At 42.4% G+C, this 24,728-nt stretch overlaps 1 protein-coding gene across 3 annotated transcripts in view; it reads right to left on the reverse strand.

Annotated features, from left to right (window-relative positions):
• The window catches only part of GAS2 (growth arrest specific 2), a 157,546-nt gene that overhangs the window by 36,441 nt on the left and 96,377 nt on the right, over positions 1-24,728 (reverse strand). For all 3 annotated transcript variants that reach the window (XM_077322008.1, XM_077322006.1, XM_077322007.1), the window contains 3 exons: positions 24,454-24,517; positions 15,705-15,849; positions 4,654-4,761 (listed from right to left, as the gene is read on the reverse strand). In XM_077322008.1, the coding sequence (XP_077178123.1) occupies positions 4,654-4,761; positions 15,705-15,849; positions 24,454-24,517 (317 nt within the window). The remainder of the gene's footprint in view (positions 1-4,653; positions 4,762-15,704; positions 15,850-24,453; positions 24,518-24,728) is intronic.

Genomic DNA, 24,728 nt, shown 5'->3' on the forward strand with positions numbered 1-24,728 from the left:
AGAGGATGGGAAATGCTTCATCATCACAGGCTCTCCCATCCAACCTCTCCCCCCCTCCAACAAATACAGAAAAGTTAAGAGGATGAATAGCTGCTGGTTTTTGTACCCTGCTTTTCACTCACAGAAACCAAATGAATAGTTTGGAAGAAATGATAAAGAAGGGGAAGAAGTGAAATCAAAAGGGAAAAAAAGATCAGAGTCCCTCAGTCAAGCCATTAGCAGCACTGCAGAAAACAAATAATAATAATAATAACAGTATATTTATTTATATTGGGCTTTTCTCCCACATGAGAACTTAAAGCAACTTAAATCAACAATTTGCCCTTCCACCCTTTTCTTACATTAGCCCCATGAGGCAGATTATTTATTTATGTTCTTACTTATGGATTTTTACCCCACCAATCTCCAAGTAGCTTAGACTGAAAATATGTAACTAGTCCAGGCTTTCTCAGCCAGGGTTTCTTGACACCCTAGAAGGGTTTACTGAATGAGTGGGAGTTCATTAATTCTGTATATAGTTTTACAATTTGTTAAACATCTATTAGTTTATATCACCATATATGGCCATGTAGACCAACTCCCCCCTCCCAAAATGGCCAATGATGGGCCGGGAGGGTGTGGGAAGGGGAGGGGCCCCTGGGTGGGTGTGAACACAACTATACTTCCCAACCGTATTCTGCATGATTGCACCATTTCTGGAGGTTCTCGAAGCCTGAAGTATGTTTCAGGGGTTTCTCAATAATAAAAAGTTGAGAAAGGCTAAACTACCCCAATGCCATTCAGCAATATTCCATATGATTTATTTATCATATGGCAAGTATAGTATAGCCAGGAGAACCGAGGATTGTCTGGCGGTCACACAAGGGATGTTTGGAAATGGTTTTCCTCCATGTAATGACCCCAGGGGCAGAAAAGAGCTTTGCTCATGCTTCGGCCAGAATTACTTAGCTCGACGTTATTTCTCCCGACCAGCCTGGCCTTCCTCCTCCTCTCCTCCCCACTGCCTGATGCAAACACTGAAGAAATAATGCCTTCCTCTCTTGAGTCTTCACACACACTTTCTCACATACACACTAATGTGTGGGCACACTAAGCTCAGGTAGGAAGCAAGTGAGGGCCATAGCAAAGGCAAAATGGAGAAGATCTCAACAACTTGACCTCCAAGTCACTGTTTTCTCTTGCCATTGCCTAATCATCAAGCCCCCCCCCCCGACACACACACACAATGTGCCAAAGGAGATGATGAATTAAAAAAAAAACGTGGAGAAAGGGGATTGATTGCCTGACTTGACTGACAGGTGGAAGAGAGTCAAGTATAAACCTCGTTGCTCTCTTCTGCCATTTCAAGCAGGCAATGTAGAGGGAGTGAAGCATGAAAATGTGGCAGAAAAGAGTGGTACAGGAAAAAGGTGACAAGGGGCTGGGAGGTATGATTATTTTTAGTGTTATGCCATTTGGCTGGCATGACGCTATTTTTACAGATGTGCGGAAATTGCCTTAGATCTGGATTCAGCACTCTATCCACTATGTCACAACAATGGAATAAGCTCAATCCAGCACCTAAAATGTAATATTGATGCCAAACATATTTCCTGGGATGTAGCTCCAGAAAAACCTCTGTCTATCCAGTAGCTGCCTGCTTAACATCTGAAGGCAAGAGGGAAGGAAGATTTTTAGGAAAAATATTTTAATTCCCATGTAGAACTGAGTCCCAAATGTATATAACACTTATAGCAGACCTCCTAAATAACAAAATATTTATGGGTAGACTCTATTCCTACAAAACCATTTTATTAAGAATACTGACAGCATGTGATTCAAAGATCACAGGGTGAGATACTTAACTCTTATATTTTTCAATGTATCGAGCAGAATTTCTGAAATTTTTCAACATGGCATACTTGAGAAAACTTAGAAGCTTTTCTAAAGAGTGCTCAGTTTCCAGACTTATTATCACTACTCACATTTTGAAAAAAAATGGAAATCAAGACTGGACATGTTCAATTCTTGCAGGTTATCTGCACCTCTTTTTACATTCTGTCCATTCTTCCTCTCCCAGAATTTGTCCTTCTTCCCAAATTGAGATCAAAAACTATTCAGGGATGCAACTTACCACTTTTATGTCACTCTCTATAGTTACTGATGATACTAAACAACTAATAAACAATGATGTTAATAATAAATACATCATTTCTTCCTTTACCTCTGTTATGGAACACTTCAAAATTATTAATCTCCTTGTTGAAAATGTAATTTTTTTCCTTATTGGATTTAGTTGCTGCCAGATTTTATGATATAAAATCTCAGATAAACAGAAAGAAAAATAAGCGGGCAAACTCTATTTCATTGTAAATCCCAACAGAAATGTCCTGGCTCTGTTTCCATAGCAACTGCAGTGCCTTTCCTTAATAAAGTTTGCACTTGAGTTAGCATCTATATAGATACTTTTGTTTTATGGATGGAGAATAATAATAAATATGTTCATCTCCGTAATGAAAGCTATGTGTATGGGACATCCTAAGAATTATTTAAATCTATACTGAACTTTTAAAAAAGAATGTTATTACTTTGGACATTTACAAGTAAAGTGCTTCAAATATTTGGGGGTAATTATTCAGGCCTCGGGATCCAGCCTTGAGCATTGTGGTCAGAGGTCAATCTTATGAGAAAAATCAGCATCCATCACTCAAAAGGAGCTTATTTTGTACCAGTAGCACTCAAGCTTTTTCATGCTAAGGTAGCATCACAGATGCTCTATGGGACCTTTCTAGGTTCATCTAAGACCCATTTTGCTCCACTTGAGTGGGAGCAATCTAAATTCCTTAGAGCCAAATAACAGCTCCTAAAATGCATATCTAATTCCTGGATAAGATTAGAGACAAGTTTTATTACATTTGAAACTAAAATTGTCTTTGCTTCCATTTCTCTTTGGCTAAAGGTGCACTGGGTCCTTGCAGGGTTACTATTCCAAACCCTGGACAAGTGTGCAAGGGGCTTTCTATCCACTCCCAGCCAAAATAAATTCCTCCTGTCTACACTGAATTTGATTTCCATTTTGAGTTTGGGCACTTTAAAGTTTCCCTCTGCAACATGCATGATTGTTCCGCGGTGACCCTATCTTTCCCCTGCGATATCCAGGAGTGGATATAAGCCTTGATATTTGAAAAACTGCCATCAGTATAAATGTAGATTTATGTTTTTGTAAATTAACTTGCTGCTTTGTGCCTGCAACACTGACTTAGCAAAGCAGTCTTCCCTGATTGGCCAGAGCACCAGTTCAAAGACTTCCTGGTTCCTGGTTGCAAGGCTTCCCTCCTTGTTTAAAAGTGACTGTGCTCCAGAAGCCCACACTCTCAGGAGAGGTTTGCCTCATTCTTTGAGGCTGCTGCTGGCTCGGGAGTCAAAAGAAAAGAAATAAAGCATTAGTGCCAGCTGGACTTCACCGACCCCCCCCCCCAGTTCAGGAAAGGTAGTTCAGCTGCATGACCACCACTCCCTGCCCCACTCTGAGCTTCCCCAATCAAGTGCAGAAGGCTTTCTTTTTCAGTTGGGGGGGGGGAGGAAGGAGAAAGACCTGGGTCCAAATCAATCTGAATTCAGCAGGATTGACAGTGGGGGGAGGGAAGTAATTGCAGAATCAGCCCCTGTGTGACAATTACAAAACAAAGTGGGTCCTAGCTAGGTTTTAAGCAACAACAGCAATCTAAAAAAAAAAAAGTCACTTGAGTGAGAAATATGCCGAAGAATAAAATAATACTATACATAAGTTTTTTTAATGTTTTATATTTGTTAATTGTATTTAATTGTTAATTGTTGAAATTTTAAAAAATGACAATACTATTTTTGCATTCTATGAGAAATTTTGTTGCTCCATATAGAACTCCCCCCCCCTCTCCCAGGTCAATGGTGTCCCTCTTTAGCAGTCTTAAAATCTGATCACCTTAGTCAAACTCACACATCTAAAGCAGTATTTCTCCCATTACCTGCCTATGGCCCAGTTGCACATATCCTGGGTAGCAGTTCCTTCTGGTAATTTCTTCTTATCAGAACGTTCAATCAATATGACAAGATTTGGGCATTTCCAACAAATGTTCTTATGCCCTGGAATGGGTTGTGCTTTCAATAGTTTTCAGCAAAGGGTGTTTATGAGAGGTTTAGTGAATTTTTCATGTGACCAATTTTATTTGTTCTGAATGGATTATTTGAATAATGAATGTTGCTGGATTTGTGTTCGCTCTGCAGCAGTTTTATGCAAATTATCCTGGGCCCTTCGAGAAAAGTCAGTTATAAATATTTCAGCACACACACACACAAAAGTAATCCTTCAAAGAATTAAATAATAAATACAGTGCTCATAACAGAAATGGCAACGGAAAAATTAGATATCTTGCAAACAAACACTGCAAAACTCAATAGAACCAAAGGGATCAATAACATCTTAGTCAAATGAATGATACAAATTTCAGGAAGTATCTACTCCATACCAATGTTCAATAGAATTCTAAACAGATGCTTCCGATGGCATTGTAAGCATGCCCAAAATATCCTGGCATGCCTCTATCCAGCAAGGTCACGGACATGGCAAGATAATGATCAGTCACTTCTTATTAATATACATGGCATTCTATAAAAGAGCGAGTAAGCTTTTCTTACCCTGATGAAAAGGATCTTCTCCCCAACTCTGTATCTTCCTTGTGAGAGACGCTCCACACAAAATTTACTAGGGCATTTACAAGGAGGATCTTCTGAAATATGTTTGACCTAAAAGGGGGAGGGGGTCCAAACCAATAAAGTTATCACTTGTATGTATATCAATGTAATGGAGTTTTCCCTATCCTAAACAGAAACACATATATAATCAGTACATGCTAGATTACAGCAATATCCATCTTACCACTTTACTCAGAAAAGCTGTTCTCAAGTGTGACTGGTCTGTTCTTCTGGTGGAAAAGCCACTTAACATGAAGAAAGGTAATTTAGAAGAAAGGAATAACAAAGTATAAACAGAGCCACAGTAGATAGATAACAAAAATTCAAACAGCACAGCAGTTACTGTGTAAACATACACAAATAAACCACGACAATAATTAAGTCTGTTCCCTAAAAACATTGTTTGAATTAATACAAAATACAATTGTTTCAAGCCAATAATCAACTACGGCTAGAAAATCCATAAAAGTATAAATAATTCAATAATTCAAAAAAGCCTATATAAAATAAGTCCATAAGGTAAATGGTGTTTTATATGTCCAGAGTGTATCTTTAATGAGAACACAAGGAGGATGAAGTCAGCTGGCTGCATCAACTTCAAATTAACAGAGTCTGTGATCACAGGTAATGACCAGGACATGCAGAGAAGCAACAAAAGGCATCAGTAGATTAATTTGGTCATTTTAGTAAGTCTTGTAAGGTCTGAGAAACATATTGAAGAAGAAGAGTTGGTTCTTATATGCCGCTTTCCCTACCCGAAGGAGGCTCAAAGCGGCTTACAGTCGCCTTCCCGTTCCTCTCCCCACAACAGACACCCTGTGGGGTGGGTGAGGCTGAGAGAGCCCTGATATCACTGCCCGGTCAGAACAGTTTTATCAGCGCCGTGGCGAGCCCAAGGTCACCCAGATGGTTGCATGTGGGGGAGCGCAGAATCAAACCTGGCATGCCAGATTAGAAGTCCGCACTCCTAACCACTACACCAAACTGGCTCTTGAGGGGTTAGAAGTTAAGACAAGAGAGTTGTCCTGGAGCTAGTCAAGAGCCTTTTGGAGCTCTGACCTGTTTGATTTCTTAAAGTGGCATGTGTTGATTTGATTTTTAATCATATGCTCTAGGTATCAGGGTTTTGCTGGTATTATTTTCAATGTTTCAGAATTTCTGAAGAAGGCGGTGGCCAAAAAATAGCTTCAACTGGTGGCTTTTTTGAATTATTGATACTTTTATGGATTTTCTAACCATTGTTGGTTATTGCTCTGAAAAAAACTGTATTTTGTATTAATTGAAACAATATTGTTTTTTTAAAAGATTCTTGGTTATTGTCATGGTTTATTAGTGTATGTTTACACAGTAACTGCTGTGCTATTCGTATTTTCATTAGCCTGAAGGAAGGCATTATCCTTGACCGAACAGAGAAGTTGGATACATGCTGATGTCATTATGACTGACTATATCCATCTTTATTATTTAAGAAATTGTTTTATGAATTGTTATGCTGTTGATCATTTCAAGCAGAGAAACCTCATGACTTTGGACCCCCATTTCTGTGAGACTGCCTCCATTTATTTACACCCACAAAATGGCTCCAATCACTAATGGCAGTGAGAAGGTCAGTAAGATATGAGAACCATGCTTTCTTTGTGGCTGTACCTGTGCTGTGGATGGGTTTCCTAAGGAAGCAAGAAAGGCCTCAAGACTGCACAGATTTTGGAAGCGCTGTAAAGAATCTTCTGACGTGCCTCATAAAGAATCTTCAGATATGGCTTATATTTTTTGAGAGACTGTATTTTCAAATGATATAAGCTGCCTTGAATTCCACTGATAGGGAATAAATAAATAGAAACTCTATACTCATAACTCTCTACAGTCCTGATTACTGGGTCACTGCTTCTCTTCCTTTTTCTCCTATATATGCACAGATTGGATAACAAATAGTTTATTTCCTCCTTTTCTGATACCACCATATCTACTCTGAGATGACCGGGAATGCAACATAGGGACTTCAGGAGTCATTACAGTCATATGAAAAGCATTTATGAATGGTTGGCAAATTGTAAGCTCCATGTCCCTCCCTTCGGGGACTCAAATGCCCCTTATCCTTTGATAACATTCTGGAGACTGGTTAAGGCCATTCTTATCAGGGAGGCAGAGGGGATAGGGAATAAAATGAATAATCTCCTCAGAGTTGATTGTTTTATACACATTATTTTATTTAAAAAATACCACTGATACAGTTGTTTTTATTGCCTTGATCTGGATGGCCGAAGCTAGCCCCACTTCATCGTATCTGAAAGCTAACTAGGGTACCTCTTCAGTAGTTCCTGGTGGGGAGATCACCAAGGAAGTCCAGGACTTCTACACAGAAGCACGCAATGGCAAACCACCTCTGTTTGTTTCTTGCCTTGAAAATCCTGAGGGGTTGTCATGGATCACTGTTCCTTATACATTATGCACTAGTACACTAGATATTCTTGGAACAGAAGAATGCCACATTGATGAGCTAAGAATGAAAATATGAAGGCTAGCAAGACAATTTAAACAAGAAGCTAGGCAAATTACACTAATTTCCCCAACGTTCTGTTCATTTAACCACCTTTATTTTTTAAATTGACTCTGATTCTAAGAACATAAAGGAAGCTGTTGTAGAATATGAAATAACTGAAATCTGATCACAAACCTAGTCAGTTTTGCAAAGTTGTGGGTAGAATGAAAGCTACCAGTTAGAGAATCCCTCAATGCTTACATTATTCCTTTGTTTTTATTGTTCCTGCCACTGGTGCCCTTTGATATACCTAAACAGCTACTGTATTAAGGTCTACCATTCTCAGAATCACTGATATGTAAAATAAGTTGAATTGCATTAATATATAGTGTATCTTGGACTTGTCAGTGATTTGAAGGGAGCACAGACATCACTGCCAAAGAGCAGATCTGGTTGAATGAACTCTAATTTGACATTCAGGTACTGCTGCTGTTAGGGGGGAAATGCAACACTGACAAGGGCATGAAGATGATAATTTCTGCACAATGTAGTTCTGTAGAAGGAAAGTTGACCTAACGTGTTGATGTCAAAGTAAAACAAAATGCAAGGAACCCATTCTAAAGATTTCATCCACTTCAGCTGCTAATGTTCTCAAGATCTTTGGAAGCTTGATCATCTAGCAGTGGTCCCCAACTTTTTTATAACCAGGGACCGATCAATGTTTGACAATTTTACTGAGGCCAGTCTTTTGCCAAGGGACGTCACTGCCGCCGCCTGAGCCCCTACTCTGCTTACTTTCCTGCCGGCACACCTGACTTCCCACCGCCCAATGGGGGGCGCTGTCAGCAGTAGCTGCGCAGTGCCATGCCGAGGGGGACCCCCAGCCATTGTGGTCGCTGGAGAGCACTAAAGGTGAGCCAGCGGCAGAGTGGCAGGGCAGCCCCCAAGGCAGCAACCGGGGAGGAGGACGAGGAGGATCCGCGGCCTGGTACTGACTGATCCACAGACCGGTACTGGTCCCTGGATCAGGGGTTGGTGACAGCTGATCTAGACCATAAAGGAGAGGCCTGTGCAGAGATATTGCAAGTGGAGTAAATACATTAAAAAATAAACAAGAGCAAAGCATTTGACTTTTAAACTTCCTTACAAATAAGACAAATATAAGAGCTCTGCTTGATAAGGCTGAAGACTCATATATCTCAGCTTCTTATTTTTGCTCCCAAAAGTAGGGAGTGAAGGAGAAAAAAATCATGTTCTGATGTCTGTTTCTCTATTTTAGTTTCAAGAGGAGCTTTCCAAGAAAATAACAATATTGGCTATATATTAGGGGGGGGGGAATTCAGTCAGAGTAATTCAGCAGTAGAATCGACTGCCTAAGGGGGTGGTGAGCTCCCCCTCACTGACAGTCTTCAAGCAGCAATTGGACAGATACATATCCTGGATGTTTTAGTGTGATCCTGCATTGAACAGGCAGTTGGACTAGATGGCCTGTCTAACTCCTTCCAACTCTATGATTCGAATGGTTCCTACATGTGTTTCTATGAGAGAACCACAGAAGATATGACTTTTTTAACAACTGTATAAGTTCCCTTTCAGAGTTCAGTTGGACCAGTGCTGCAGTGTGTGTGTGTGTTTCTCCTCCAATCTACAAGTACTCTACAGCAGCTGCCCCCAACCTTTGTAAGGCTGAGGATCGCCTGTGGGGGGGGGGGGGAGATGGCGGCCAGGGTGCCATGCATGCACAGGAGTTCTGCATAGACGCACACGAGTGGAGCTGCTGCACATGCGCATTTGTGCCCACCGGTGGGACACAAATGCGCATGCACTGCAGTTCTGCACAAGCACACATGTGCGGAGCTGCCGCGCACGGATGTTTACGCCCGCTGGGGGCACAAATGCACGTACACGGTAGCTCCGTGCATGTGTGTTTGCACCCGCCTGCATGCCGGCAGCTGTGTCTCCCTCTCCCCCCCTCCCCACTGCAGCGAGAAGCTCACTGGGCCGTGAGCAAATCGTTTGCCAAAGCGGCTTCTCGCTGCGGGAGGGGGGGGACAGGGTGGCACGGCCACCACCAGCCCGGTACCAAGGCTTTTGACCCCCGCTCTACAGTACAGAGCACAATCTAATGGAGCCTCAATCTATGCATCCTGGTCTTGAACAAACTGGGCAACAATTACATGAGTTAAGCTTCTGCACATTCAGCTTTTCAAATGGACATATTCGAGCTGGTTTGTACTCCAGAAGAAAAATACTCAAGTTGCTTCTGTACACTGCGACTGCAGAACTGAGCTGAATGTAGCTAATGATTCCTGAGGAGTCTCCTTGCGACAAACAGGTTAGGTTCTGCATCTACCTAAAACCAGCTAGTGGAAGCTGACGGAATGTTAGTCAGAGGGGCAGCTGAAAACAGCTGTTAAGAGAGTGGATGAGAACAGTTATGGAACTGAGAGGATATCTGGCTGAGGGAAGGTGTGGTGACTATCAGCTTAAGGCTTACTAAAGGCCCAGTGAGTAACAAAAGATCCCCAATGCCAGAACAGGGAAACCGTTCAAAAGTTCAATTGAAAAGAAATGTAACTGCTACCTGTCTTTATTCAGTATTATACTCAAACCATAAATAAAAGTTCACTTCTTGTTTGTTTAGCCCTGAGGGTTGGATGTCCCAGAATATGAAAGAAAACACAAACACACAGAGAAAGAACTTGGTATATCTGCAGATAGATGGACCAACAGACAGAATTTATTTTATTTTGGAATTTTTTTACCGTGCCCTCATAAATAGTCACCTGGGGGCAGTTTAAAACAGAGTTATAAATAACAATAAATAATCAATACAAGTTAAAACATTAAAAACAGTACATTAACATTCTGATTATATCTAAAACCACTAGGCCCATGGGGGTGAGAAAAGAAGGGGAGGAAGGAGAAAGGATGGAAGGTGAAGGGAGGCCTGGGTAGGATGTTCACTCAGTGTTTTCTGCTGGCCTCAACCATATGCTTGGCAGACAAGCTCTGTCACAGGCCCTGCACAGAGAGTTCCAACAGGGTTCTGCTCTCTCCCAAGAGCTCATTCCACCAGCGGAAGCCAGGGCCAAAAAGGCCCTGGCTCTGGTCAAGACCAAACATACTTCTTTGGGGCTGAGGACTTCCAAACTGACTGAAGTCCCCATTTGCTGACTGAAGAGCTCTCTGGGAAACATATACAGATAGGTTGTCTCTCAAATACACAGAGCTCATGTATAGTCTTAAAGGTTAAAACCAAAACCTGAAACCAGATCTGGAATTCAACTGGGACCCAGTGCAGCTGCCAGAGAACAGGCCAAATATGAGCTATCCAAGGTGTTTAAGTGTGGACCCATGCAACTGCATTCTGGACCAGTTTCCAGACCAGGGACAAGGGAAGGCCCACATAGAGTGAGTTACAGTAGTCAAGTCTGGAGGTGACTGTTGCATGAATCACTGTCATTAGATCCTCTGAGGCCAGATAGGTACTAATAGTTTAGCTTGGTGAAAAGGGGGAAATGTCAGCTGAACGACTCTCATAGCTGAACATCTATGGATAAGGAGGCATCAAAAATTATGCCCAGGTTTCTGGCCATCTGTGCAGTTGATAACTGTACTCCAGCCTGGGTAAACATGCTTCCTGAACTGTTCCTTTCCTACTCAGCCACAGGACCTCCATCTTCAAAGGGTTCAACTTCAGACGACTTGCTCTGAGCCATTCCACCACATCCAAACACTCTACTAGAGAGTTTGGAGGGGCATATGTCCAGTTATCCACCAGTGACAGCATGTGAAGGGAATGGTATTTGAGTCTCCAGCCCCCATAACTCTGAGTGAGAGCTGATTATTAAAGGTGACTGGGATACTCTTTGTTGATATCTCTGTGAGTGTGAAAACCTAGAATATGAAATGGTCATGGCTCTCTATAGATTTTAAAAGAGGCAAGAAGAGTAGTGGTGTTGATAGACTAGAGTGAAACCATTTTGATTCAATTTCAGCTCGGAGTCAGTATAGGTGTTTGCAGACAGCTTGCATTAGTTAAAGTCAGCAAACACAGACAAAGCAGGGTGTATCAGTTAGGCAATACATAACAAATGCTGCAGCATCTGGTTGGCACTAGCCAGAACTATAACCATCATGAAGAATAATAGCTGTATCGAGGAAACATGCAAGATAAGGTGAACTAGAATGTGGGAAATAGGTGGAAAGTGAAGAAGCTATTGTATGAGAGAAGAAGCTATTGCCCAGCCCTACTCAGTGACCAATGATTTCTCTTATGACTATAGTGTGATGAATGGTGTATTTTATGTGAAAGACCCACAGGAAGATTGTATAAGCAAAAGGTAATTTCTGCATGCTTGAGAAAGTAATTAACATTTTGCTATAAAAGCTGATGCCATATTATTTTATGTGGACCACTTTGCACTTTGGCTAGGGTTACCTCTTATTGCCATAAAAAATCACTTAAACAGAATCTCCTGGTTGTGTCTTGATTGCAGGCAAGGCACACCAGGCCACAATCTCATTTGGACTACAATGTGTAATAACCTGACCTACCTGCAACCCGAAATGTGGGGGAGAGACATGATATTGTGCAGGGTGGTAGGCCCTTTGTGTGAATGAAAATGGTATTTCACACCCATACATTGCTCTTTTGTCTTAGATCATCAGCAGACAGCAGTCTCACTAATTTAAACCAACAAGAGATAAAGACCTCCATACGGATCTTGTCAGTGCTGCTTCTCAGAAGTAATACCTATAATTGTGTGTATGAGTGTGTGGAAGACTTTAAGCATTTTCTAGGTAACGTTTGAGTCCCATTTGTGTCTGAACCATGTGGAAACTGATGTTAGTTTACATTCAAGATGCTGAAGGTCAGGTATCTCTCCGAATGAATTTAATCTTTGTTCTTTTGCTGCTAGACAGTAAATTAAAGGAGGTCATCAAGTCATCCTTCATATTCTTTTTGCCCCTTTCCCTTGCCCCCTGGGAAATACAGTCACCTTTCCTCTGCAACCAATAAACTTCTCCTCTGTCTTTTTTTGACAGCTGAGTTGACAGGGTTTGAAAAGTTAGAGATACAGCAAGAAAAAACCCCCACTAAGCGTAACCCAGCTTGCATTTCAATGAATTATATTTCATGAGCACTGTTAAATACTCCAAATTCCATCTGTTCACTGCAGCTCAAGAGTGGCAAGGGTTTTTTTCAAGGAGTGCTTTGTAACTCCCAGGTGGCACATCTACCATGTGGTAAAGGAGTTGCCATAGTAACAGGTTCTTTTTTGTAGAATATATTTTTCTTCATTTTGTTTTTTTAACCATTTAGTTGCCCTGAATGCTGTTTTTAAAATGAACTGCATGCAGAAAGTAACAGGTTTAATCTCCAATTAAAAACATCTCCAATTAAAAAAATCTCCGGTAGCAAGGCAAGAAAATAAGATGGAGAGTCTCTGTCAATGTGTGGTACAAAAGTCTGATTTCCTCTAAAGGAGATTATGCAATTAAATTGTGAACAAGACCTTATTACATCTAGAAAGCTGCTGCTATATATATAACCCTCCCAGCTTCCTGGCTCAGGACAGTGTACAACATATAACCCATTTTAAAAAGTTCTTATTCCAGAGTATTATCTGTCGGGGGAGAAGGCCATTAGATGTTATAGAATCACTGGCTTCAACCAAATGCTTGACAGAAGAACTTCATTTTGCAGGCCTTGAGGAATTGGGTCAGTTCTATCAGGACCTAAACTTCCTCCAGGAGCTCATTCCACCAAGTGGGGGCCAGGACTGAAAATGTACCAGGCCCAAATTGTGGATGGCCTTAAGGGTCAGTACCGACACATTAAACTCAACTAGAATCAGAGCAGAACTCAACTGGAATTCAGTGCACTTGCCAGAGCATAGACTGTCTATGGGCCCTCCAAGGTGTTCCTGTGAGAACCTGGGCAGCTGTGTTCTGTACCAGTTGGTTCCAGGACAGGAATAAGGGCACATCTGCATAGAGTGAATAGTAGAAGTCCAGTATAGAGGTGACCATCACATGGATCATTGTGGCTAGATGCTCTAGGGCCAAGTAGGGCACATACTGATGACATCCCAGCCCGAACCCATGGACAAGCTGGGCAAGAGGGTGCATGAAGATGTTAACTAAGGGTGGTGAGATAGCCACACCCTATGACATTCCACATGGGAGTTGACAATGGTGTGATAAATTTTCCTAAATCATGACATTTTTTCTGTGACCCTGGAGAAAAGGGATCAGCCACTGCATAACACATTGGCAAGGCAGTAAGCCAGAAGTTCATGATCAACTATTTCAAATGCTGCTATGAGATCCACTGTCATGAGCAATGCTGACCTTCCTCAGTCCAGCTGTCATCAAAGTTTATTAATCAGGGCAACCAGTGCCATCTCTACCCCATAGGCAGACCAGAAGCCAAACTGGAATGAGTCTAGGGCTAAAACTTCCTATAAGTATGCTAGAAGTTGGTCCACGGCCACTCTTTCAACCACCTTCCCCAGCTCCATGAATTTAGTGGCCTTGGGTAAGACAAATTCAGTGCGTTGTGAATGGCACAATTATACGTGTAGGACTGCTCATGCAAACCTGGCACACTCCCTTCTAGGAGCTTGTTTTATTTATGCACTAGCAAGAAAGCCCATTGCAACCAGGAATGCAATGGGCACTAGGACCCAGGGGACACTGGCAGGGGCAGATCTCTTTCTCTCGCAGCTGGAGCCATAGGAGGTAATCAGGGCTCCTTCATAGCAGGGATGCAAGGGTCATTTGCAGTTTGTCTCTGTCTGACTGTCACTCTTCCTCACAGCAGGAGATATAGCAGGTAATCAGGGGTTGTTTGCGATTTGGCAGGGCTCTCTGTGTCTCTCTCAGGTGTCTGAGAGCAAGGTGGCTAGCATCCAGGGAAAGAGGGCGGGAGTTGGAGAAGGAGGGCCAATCAGGGTGTGGCAAGCTTTCGCTGGCCACACCCTGATTGGCCCTATTCTATCTTGGACAGCCAGGACACTCTCCACCCCCAGGGCTGTTTCACAAATATTAAGAGGAACAAATGGATAGATAAGGATGTATATTCACAGCAATCTCTCTGTACTGCAGCAGGTCCCACATTCATAGTACTATATGAAAGAGATCTAGGCAGCTCACATGGGATTCCCTTTGGCCTCTCAACCTGATTCTTTCCCACTTAACTTAACTTGTGATAGCAACCAGCAATGAGATGCCCCATAAAAAACTCTATGGTTTTCCAAGGCCCCCCAAAAGGGAAATGTTGAGTAATACTGAAAAAGCTTCCTCAAAAATATTTTCTTTTTTAGGATTAGGATATTTGAAACTGCCTTTAATTACAAGGTGGCATGCTGTAGAGACATAGATTTTGAAGTATACCTAAACTTCTTGAAGGGAGCATACGCAGCTTCTGTTGCTTCTATTACATGCTTTCTGTTGTCCTTTTGACTTGAATCTTCATTTGTGGATGACTTGTTCACTTCTTCACACCACTAAGACACATATTTTCATGGATTGGTTGACACATAGCTTATTCTCTAACTGGCTGGACCAAACAATCAAAAGGAAGTGGGGCAAAAACTATACCAAAGCCTCAAAGGAAGACTCCAGAAGCTGAATTATAAACCAAGCTGTTTCTAACCTTTAGGCATAGAAGGAAGAAGGCAGCATCTACCTGGACCTAAGATACATTTTGCTAGGGTAGCATAAGGATACATTAGCTTTTGGTTTTCTTTCAAATATTGGGCATATTTTCTTTCAGATATTGCTTGAGAAAGGGATTTATTGAAATGTGATATGAGAAGGAAATTATAAATGATGCATGTTAAGTTATTAAAGCAGTGCAACTAGTTTAGGCTTGATAGAACAGTGACTATTGCACATATCTCAGTTTTCCTCAATATATCATTCCCCCTCCAAAAAATATCCAAAAAATAAAAACCCAAGGCCAGAAAAAAAAAAAACATCCCCTCCCCCGAGTGGGTTCATAATGTCAGGAATTTTTTTAAATCTCTAACAGCATCAGGTTCCTAGATCACTGACCTATATGTTAAATTGATTTCCCTCTTAATACCGAAGAAGTCACAGCTTACAATACTCGCATCTCCTAAATGTTCTCGGCCCAAGCAAATTACAAATCTGAAAAAAATGTAAATATTGACCAGCTTTATGCAAACTTACAAAAGTGTTTCTTTTCTGCCATTATGTTGGACATCAAATTTAACTTCCTTAGTCCAAAATTCAAATTTGCTTGGCAGAGAATTTGAATTCTGGGCATAAACTGTAAATAAATCTGGATAACAAAGCATAAAGTCATCTAAAGATTATTGTTTCACTCCCTAACAGATGCAGATCTGTTTTTTTGATCTGTGGATCTTGTGCCAAAAGAATGATGGCGAATCTTGAGCAGCACAGCGCCATAATAGCAATACAAGGGAAGCCACTGATACATATGTGTTCTCAAAATATCACCCCTTGGGATCTGCCTTACCGCATCATCCAGGAGCTTTCCTGTACTCTTCTTTCCTGGTGACTTTGATGGAGAAGGTGAAGGAGATGGAAGAGGAGTTGAAAGTGTTTCTTCTTGTTCAATCTCTTTCTCAAGCTTTATTAATCCTGGAGGCTCCACACCAAACCTTTTAAAATCATAACGTTACCAGTGTTTACAAAGCAGTGCATGAACATATATATAGGTGTCCAACTGGTTAATAATTAGAGCTGATTTCCCTTATATATAAAAGTCAAAACCAAAAATACTTGGCAAGATTATTCAAACTGAAAGCAGAAGGCTCTCATGGGGGTAGTAGAGCTTTCCCTATCTTTTTAAATTCTTCAGCAGCCTCCTATGATCTTCCCAGAAAATGCTGGGGGAGGGTATGTCATGGGGGTGGGGGTGGAAAGGAAATGCTATGAGACATAAGGTATTGAAGAGAGGAGGAACAACTGAGCAAAACTAACATCAGCTTCTGCTACTGATGGAGGAAGCAAAGCCAGCTTTTGTTTGGTCCATGAGGAAGAAACTGTGTTTTTGCCTCATTCAATGCAGATTCTTTTGTGGAATGTGATCCAGAAGATTCTTCAGGACTCACAGTGGCTGCTTGGAGAAGGAGCCATTTCCACAAGCACAATAAATCCAAGCCAGACTACAGGTGGAGCCTGGAGTTCTCCTAGAATTGCAACTGATTTCCAGATTACAGGCCTCTTATGTTTCTAAAGCAAGTCTTGGTCCAGATGAGCACTTCCAATATCCAGTGAGTGTTCTATAGGAGCCAGCCTTTCTCCAAAGTATGCTGAGGCCTCAAATAATTTTATCTGGCCTTCTGGTCTATAGAATCAATCAGTTCAAATCAGCCTTATCCAAATAGCTGAATAGGTGTCTTGGATAATTCGAAGGCATTATAATCTATGGCACCGTAGACTGCAAGAAATCAGAAGGAGATTGAGACTGGGAATGACAGCCATGATGGAGCAATAAAAGATTCATAAGTGTAAGGATGTCGCTGATTACCAAGATCAAGTTAAATCCTAGGATTCCCAGTTACTATGTATGGGTGTTAATGTTGGACAATGAAGAAAGCTGACAGGAAAAAAAGTAGATACCTTTGATATATGATATTAGAGGAGAATTTATAGATACTGTGGACCACCATAAAAAGTGTGTTCTAGGTCAAATCAAGACTGAGCTCTCCCTAGTCAGCTTGTTGTAGTGGTTAAGAGCTGCAGTTTCTAATCTGGAAAGCTGGGTTTGATTCCCCACTCTTTTACATGCAGCCAGTTGGGTGAGCTGTTCTAACAGAGCACATCTGTGAGAGCTTTCTCAGCCCCACTTACTTCACAGAATGTCTATTGTGGGGAGAGGAAGGGAAGGCAATTGTAAGCCCCTTCAAGCTCTTTCAGGTAGTAAAAAGTGAGGTATTAAAAACAGCTCTTCTTCTAGAAGCTGAAATGACTAACTGAGGCTATCATGTTTTGGTCTTATGAGAAGACAGCATGATGAGAAGACAAGAGTCACTGGTAAAGACAATCATGCTAAGAAAATTTGACAACAGCAAGACAAGAGGAAGACACAACATGAGTTATACTTCTAAACAAATTCTTTTTTAGAGAAAGCAACGGCTTTATCTATTTAAAAAAATCCCCATTTATCTTAGAACCACTTCCACACACTAACTGTTTTCTCAGTCTCCCAAATATAAATCCTCCCATACTTTCAGTCTAGCTAAGAATTCTAAGAGTCTTTGTGACACTAAAAATAAGCAGGAAACATTAAGGAAGGCAAGTAGGCAAGATAATAGTCATCACCTCAGAATACTACAGAGAGGTACCTTTACAAACATTATATATAAGGAGTCTTAGACAACAGCAAAACAATGCATACAGTGTGCAGAAAGGCATTATGGATACAAATCTCTAAATGTGTAATTTGACCCCACGATTATCTTTCTTTACTAATTGCTACAATAATTCCAGAGTAAATAAATGTTTAGAAAACAAAACTGAGACCTGCTTTTTCAGTAGCTGCTAGCTTGTCCCTTCTGTTTAATGAAATATCAGCCAAGGCTGGAGCCAACACCTATATATAATCTGTTGACTTCCTGTCTGTCTGCAGATGGTGACAGCCTGTAAATCATTTGGTTCCCACTGAGTCCTGACTGTACACCTGCATGCAACTTTACTCATCAGATGTAGCTTCCTTGCTCTTCTAAGGAACACAGCTTCTCACATTCCAGCCTACCACATTTTTCTTTCTTCGGAATCACTCCATTTAAATATTTTTCCCTGTCTAGTTGTAATCCTCACTGGTTCAAAGGAACAAAGCCAGAATTTCCATCCCCTTGATACTCAGTGGAAATTAAAACCATATTGGTAACATCTTGATAAAGAAATAAAATGAAAACTCAGTTAGACAGCTGGTATGCAAACCATTTTACACAAGATAGTATAGAGTCACATATTATCAGTGTTATGGGGGAACATTCCATATGAATAAATTAAACATGCTATTACACCAACCAACGGTGGTCCAACTTAATTCCATTGCCTAATGTGTATCTCTTATATGATTCCATAATAGATTCTAAATCTTGTTTAGAAACATAACAGAAATTACCACTTACGGTTCCTATCAGTTCGTGAGCCATTTAAAGTTTAGAATTCTGCTTTCTGCTTCCCATGGCTTTTCAGAGAGCAGAAAATAGTGATTTAAATAGTTCCTAGCCATTTCACTCGCTACTTCCTGTTCACCACTGTGTTTTACAGGAAGCAGAAAGCAATGGTTTAAATGGCTCTCAGCCCCACCACACTTTCAGCCCACCCCAACCCCACTTTCTGCTTTTCATAAACTGCTGTGAACTGAATAAAAATTTGTGAAATTTTTGGCAGTTATTCAATGTGTGATCATTGCTTTGTGAACTGCCTTAAATTTGTGATCTTTAGTTTGTCAGTCAGTTTGTTCCCCATCCCTACTCACCACTTTGCATAGTGATATAGCTGATCCATTCAGAATGCTCATATTAGTAAAGTCTGGTCATATGTACGGACTATACCATTTTCAAGCAAAACGTCAGGAACTGACATAAACATGCTTTGCTATTATATAGCATTTGTGCATCTTGTTTGCTTTATCCAATAAATTCAGTTACTGTGTTCCTAGTCCTTAGACCTACCAGTTCCCAAATACTGTTTTGCTTTAGCTGCATGGTGTGCTATCTTCAAGTTATTCAGCAACACTGTGCCATTAGCAGGAATGGCTCAGATGTGACAAAGCCTGCCAGAACACTTAAGCATCCCTGTTCCCAAAGGATTAATGGGTGCTTTATCCTGCCTCTCCCTTACATGCCAGAGTGTACCTAATACATGAAATGCCTACTTACATTGTGCTTACAATACAAGAAAGGAAGAAAGATTCAAAACACAAACAGAGAAAAACAGAACCTTTCCAAGGCAATTGGTACAATAAATTTTATATATTAATAATTTTTTAAGGTCCTTAAAAATTATTGATATATAAAATTTATTGTACCAATTGCCTTGGAAAGGTTCTGTTTTTCTCTACTAACATTGTGCAACAGTATAATAGCAACCAAGTAAAATGAGCCCAGATATGCCATTAGTTTTGGGCACACTGTGAGGACCAAAAGCAAAAAAAAACAAAAAACAAAACTCAGCAAGGTTCTTATTGCTACTCTAAAATTGTAGTGAAATACTTTTGTGCTTCACTAATCAGTAGCCAGCTGAAGTCTATAGTTAGATACCATCAAATGAACTTGACAGGTAGGCAGAAGTTGATAAACCTTTTTTCAAGTCACCACTTTCTCCTGTGTATCCAGCCTGAAGGAAGACATTTTTGTCATTCTCCAGTTTGCTGTGTATGACAAGAACTCCCTAACTTTGTGACAGAGATAACAGGGAATATGCTCCTGTCTTACAGGCTGTGAAGACATTGAGAATAAACAAGATCCTCACTGCCTGAAGTACTGAGTGTTCTAGCAGGTACTCAAAGGGTCAAGGGAGGCTGGATTCACTCGTAACCGCAGATTGATAGTTGACCATTGACATTTTCACTCCAAAGTCTTCCACATCAGTGTGATGCTACTGAGCATCACTTGTCATGCCAACAAAACCATGTGACATCACTGAAGGGTGCAGTAACTACTCTGTACTTCTTAATGGAAGTGATCTGGTCAAGCAAAAATGATAGTAAATTAGACCCACTCACTGTTTGAGATACACAAATTCAGACATAGCTTATCCTTATCTTACTCCAATGTTTTATTCAAGTTACTAGGGGCAAAGCACGTAGTATCCAAAAATACAACGGGCGCTAGAGCTTGGCAGTGGGAAGAGGAAGGGGAGGACTTGTCCAGTCTGTAAGGGCATGGGGTTGAATATGTGTGTTGTGTGGGAGGTTGTGGTGGCATGGTGGCAAATGAGGGTATGGGTGTGGAGATATGGGTGTCAAGAACCTGTGGTGTGGAATGTTCGTTGAGTGTGGGAGAAGACTGACGTTTGGGAATTTTGGCATAGTGGTTACAGATGAGCTTTCCAGAGCCATGTCCTCAGATATGTGAAGGGAAAATCAGACTGGAGATTCTTCTTAGGGGAAGATTACATGGCAACCAATTCCTCCCGGTTCTGCGTAATTTCCCTTCTTGTGTGAATTAGGCCACATTCACCGAAATGCCCCTCTGCCCTAATACACATGGGGTAGTCACAGTACACAGGTGTCCACCCTGTTCCTTCTGTCTCCCATGTTTTGACTGTTGGTAAAATGTTATGTGCCCACATGCTTCTTTCATGGTTGCTCCTTAGAAGAACGGATTTTTGTACCCTATTGCTTACTACCCAAAGGAGTCCCAAAGCGGTTTACAAACACCTTTTCTATTCGTCTCTCCACAATAGTCAACCTGTGAGGTATGTGGGGTTGTGAGAGATCTGAGAGAACTGGGAATGGGCCGCAGTGACCCAGCAGGCCTCAGGTGTCTCAAAGCATTTTCCAATCGTCTTCCCTTTCTCTCCCCATAGCAGACTCCACATGAGGGAAGTGGGGTAGAGAGCCTCACAGGGAAGCTGGCAACCCTAAGAGGAAGACTCTCTGTGCACAGCAGTCTTGACCTTAGTAAGGTTTTAATACTGTTTTTTTTATTAGCTAAACCAAGGTTATTTGCAAGGTCAATAAGTCATTTCAGTTACTATGTGTCTCCAGACATTTACTTGTTCTCTATTTACAGTTTCAGGCTGTAAATATTTATTTAGATCTTCCTGTACTTTCCAGACTCACAGGACTGATGCTGGTCTGCCTGTCTGCGTCCCAGAATACAAACAGTTGCTGGTAAGGGCTGGCCATAACCCATAGGCCAGGAGGGACACTCCTGCACCACTCCCTACCAACTGCAGGCAAAAATGGCTCATTTGAAGGCTGGAATCTGAGGCATTGTATGATTTTGAAGTCGCACCTCCAAACCTCCAGGAATATTTCCAACCCAGGGGTAGCCAACCTACAGGTGTGGCTTGGAGAGCTCCTGGAATTACAGCTCACCTGCAGAGTATAAAGATCAGCTCCCCAGGCAGAAAGGGCTACTTTGGACAGGGTTGTGGTAGAGAAGAAACATTTAAGGCTTCCCACACAGGTTGTTGTTGAATTGAAAGACTTGAGGCCTACTGCACAGGGTTGTTGTGCAGATGAAACAGGAGACAAAAGAGACAGTTTCCTCTGCAGAATAACGCTGTGCAGTGGCCTCAAATCTGCAGAGTTGCAAAGAAGAAAGACACATGGCTTGGCTGTGTCAAACCTCTGGGCAGAGCAGTATTTTAAGTGAGAAGGGGCTTTTCTGTGGCCCCCTTGTCAGGCAACTGTTTGGCAGAAGGGGAAAGTACCCCCCCTCAAAAGGAAGGCTCTCAGGCTCCCCTGCGTTGCTCTTGGAAAGGCTCCCTCCCCTCAGTCTGGGCCTGTCAGTGGCTCCTTCATAGCAGGCCTGAAGGGGGGAGGGGGAGCACTCTGCAGCCTCCTGCCAGCTATGTCAGTGTTCTGAGGCAATTTACAGTTGGACATGACAGTTAGGACAGCCTTGGGGCGAAAAGGGCTGGCGCAGCCTGTCCAAGCCTCTGTTCTCATCCCCCTTGGCAGCCCTACTGACCTCCTCTCCCTGCGGTGGTCAGGATCAGACTGGCAGCCAGACTGGGCTGGGTGAATGGAATTTTAGTCTGTCCTGGTGAGGGGCCAATAGGAAGGCGCTTTGCACGCCTCCCCATTGGCTGCTTGGCCCTGGATGGACACTCAGAGGGCCCAATCAGGAGCCGCTTCACAGCTCCTAATTGGGCCCTCTGAATTTTTACCCTGGACAGGGCCCGCCCTAACTCCTCCCCAGGTGGCCTTACCCTTTTATTTAATACCGCAGAAGCGGTTAAAGATACTGCAGGAGCGGTTAAAGATAAGATATCTTGCTTGCTTACACATGGAAGCTTATCCTTATCCATGGTTCCTCTTAATATTTCTGAAACTGACCCTGGGGAACCTGGCTGCACCCTGATTTGCCCGCTCCGAACAACTCCCACCCTCCCTCGACTGCCACTCGCCCCTCACCTCAGAAGCATGCCTGACTGCCCGAGCCGAAGGGCAGCTCTCCAGTGGAGTGCCTGGTGATGGGGGGGGGGACCTTTCCTGCCGAGCAGGGTCCTCTCCATTGCCCCTTGACCCAGTAGGGCCTTCTGCTGCATCACGGACATGGGGAGAGGCCTTCCCAGCCCAAGGGGCAGCTCTCCGCTGGTGCAGCCAGGGGGGGCGTCTCCACTGCCCTTTGCCCCAGGAGATGCAGCAAAATGCCTTCCCAGGCCAAGGGGCGCCTCTCCGCTGGCAAGTCCAGTGGGGGGAGGCTTTCTGCTGCCCCTCACGGCCAGAGGCTTCTGGCCTCACCATGGGGTGAAGACAGTCTTGGTCGCCCTAATGGATGGCCTCCTGGACTGGGATGGGTCAGTACTGCTTGTGATATTAGATCTCACAGCAATGTTCAATTTAGTCAATTATGAGTTTCTTGCTAACGGCCTTACCAGTGCTGGAAATCTGAGGGACAGCCCTTCAATGGCTGATCTCCTTTCTCCAAGCTTCACAGAGGGTCACCACTGCCAACTCACTTGTGGGATCCTGTAGGGCATGGTTTTGTCTCCCATATGAATAAACATCTTTAAGCGCCCTCATGCCCAGCTGATCTGGGAGGGGTTGGACTTGGGTGTCACCAATATGCTGATGACACCCAACTACATCCTAATGGATGGCCAACAAACTTTTGCCAGTTGCCTGGAATCAGTGATGGTTTGGCTCAAGTAGAGTCACCTGAAACTCAATCCCTCAAAGACTGAGCTCCTGTGGCTGGCTAGAAAATGGCTGAGAGAGGAAGCACAGTTTACAGCTGCACAGTTCTCTAGGAATTTGGGCATGATCTTTGATGCCTCTTTATCTATGGGGGCTCAGGTAACCAAAGTAGCACTCCTGGTATTTTACCATCTTTGCCAAGTGAAGCTACCAGCACCCTACTTGTCCCCTGGACAACTTTTATTTTTAAATATATATACCACCCTTCCCAAAAGCCGGCTTGGGACAGTTAACAAAAAAGATGACTTAAAATTATAAAATAGTTAATACATTAATTAACAATAAAACCAGGTAAACATTTATTTAAAATTCCAGTGCCAACCAGTTTCTAACAATTGTCAATCGGTATTCTTGTTTCCAGGGGAGTTTGTCACAGGAGGTGGCCAATGCAGATGTTATTAAAGGGTCTGCAAGATGGAGCTCTTTGTTAATTAATACCTGGAGTCTGGGGTTAATTATTACCTGGTTTGGGGAGGGCACTTAAACAGGGTATAATACCACAGAGTCCACCTTCCAAAGCAACCATTTCCTCCAGGGGAACTGATCTCCATCACCTGGAGATTAGTAGTAACAGCACGAGATGTGCAGCTACCATCTGGAGACTGGCAACCCTTCTTGAGACAAGGAGATTATTATCAAAGCTGACAACTGAGGGCTTTTTAAATGTGTGCAAATACCACTCCAGTTATTATTTATGTCTACAGTCAATTGAACCCAATGGAATTAGAGCCGGGCCTAGCACAGTTCAGGGCGATAAAGGTAAAGGTAAAGGTAAAGGTATCCCCTGTGCAAGCACCGAGTCATGTCTGACCCTTGGGGTGACGCCCTCTAGCGTTTTCATGGCAGACTCAATCCGGGGTGGTTTGCCAGTGCCTTCCCCAGTCATGACTGTTTACCCCCCAGCAAGCTGGGTACTCATTTTACCGACCTCGGAAGGATGGAAGGCTGAGTCAACCTTGAGCCGGCTGCTGGGATCGAACTCCCAGCCTCAATGGGCAAAGCTTTCAGACGGCTGCCTTACCACTCTGCGCCACAAGAGGCTCATTCAGGGCGATAGGTGTCCTCAATTATTGATGTCAATATTTGAAACTAGTAAATCTAGCTTAGAAAAGACTACTCTGATTTAACTAGTTTTCATGTTGGTTTCCCCTTTCTATATGAAGATGGCAGACATGCTCCATCACTGTCTGAAAGGAAGCTTGCTTGTTTTTGTTTGAACAACTGCTCCCAATATGTTCATGTTGAGAGTATTGGCCCTGACCCCAGCTAATGTAAATGTTAGCCCGAAGATGCACTGAACTCGTCATTCACTCAATAGCTGCTACTGTCAAGAGTGCAAATATTTCTCTTTTCTTGAAATATTTTTGCCTACCTGGCAGCAATCCTTCCAAGTTCGAGCAAACAAAGGCACACTTCTCTGGGCTGCTTGTGAAGGACTGCAAAAGCAAAATGAAGACAGAAAATATTTACAACAAAGGTATTTTAAGCATCTGTAAGATATACGGAGCTCAACTTGCCAAGTCTTGAACCTTAACACACACACTCCCCTTTGAACTCTTGACATTGGCAATGTTATTGCAATGTTAATTGATTAAAATGTTGCCAGAGATGAATCAGGCAGAAAGGTGGTCTTTTAAAAATTAATAT

This window comes from Paroedura picta, chromosome 2 (genome assembly GCF_049243985.1).
Source record: "Paroedura picta isolate Pp20150507F chromosome 2, Ppicta_v3.0, whole genome shotgun sequence".
Taxonomy (NCBI): Eukaryota; Metazoa; Chordata; class Lepidosauria; order Squamata; family Gekkonidae; genus Paroedura; species Paroedura picta.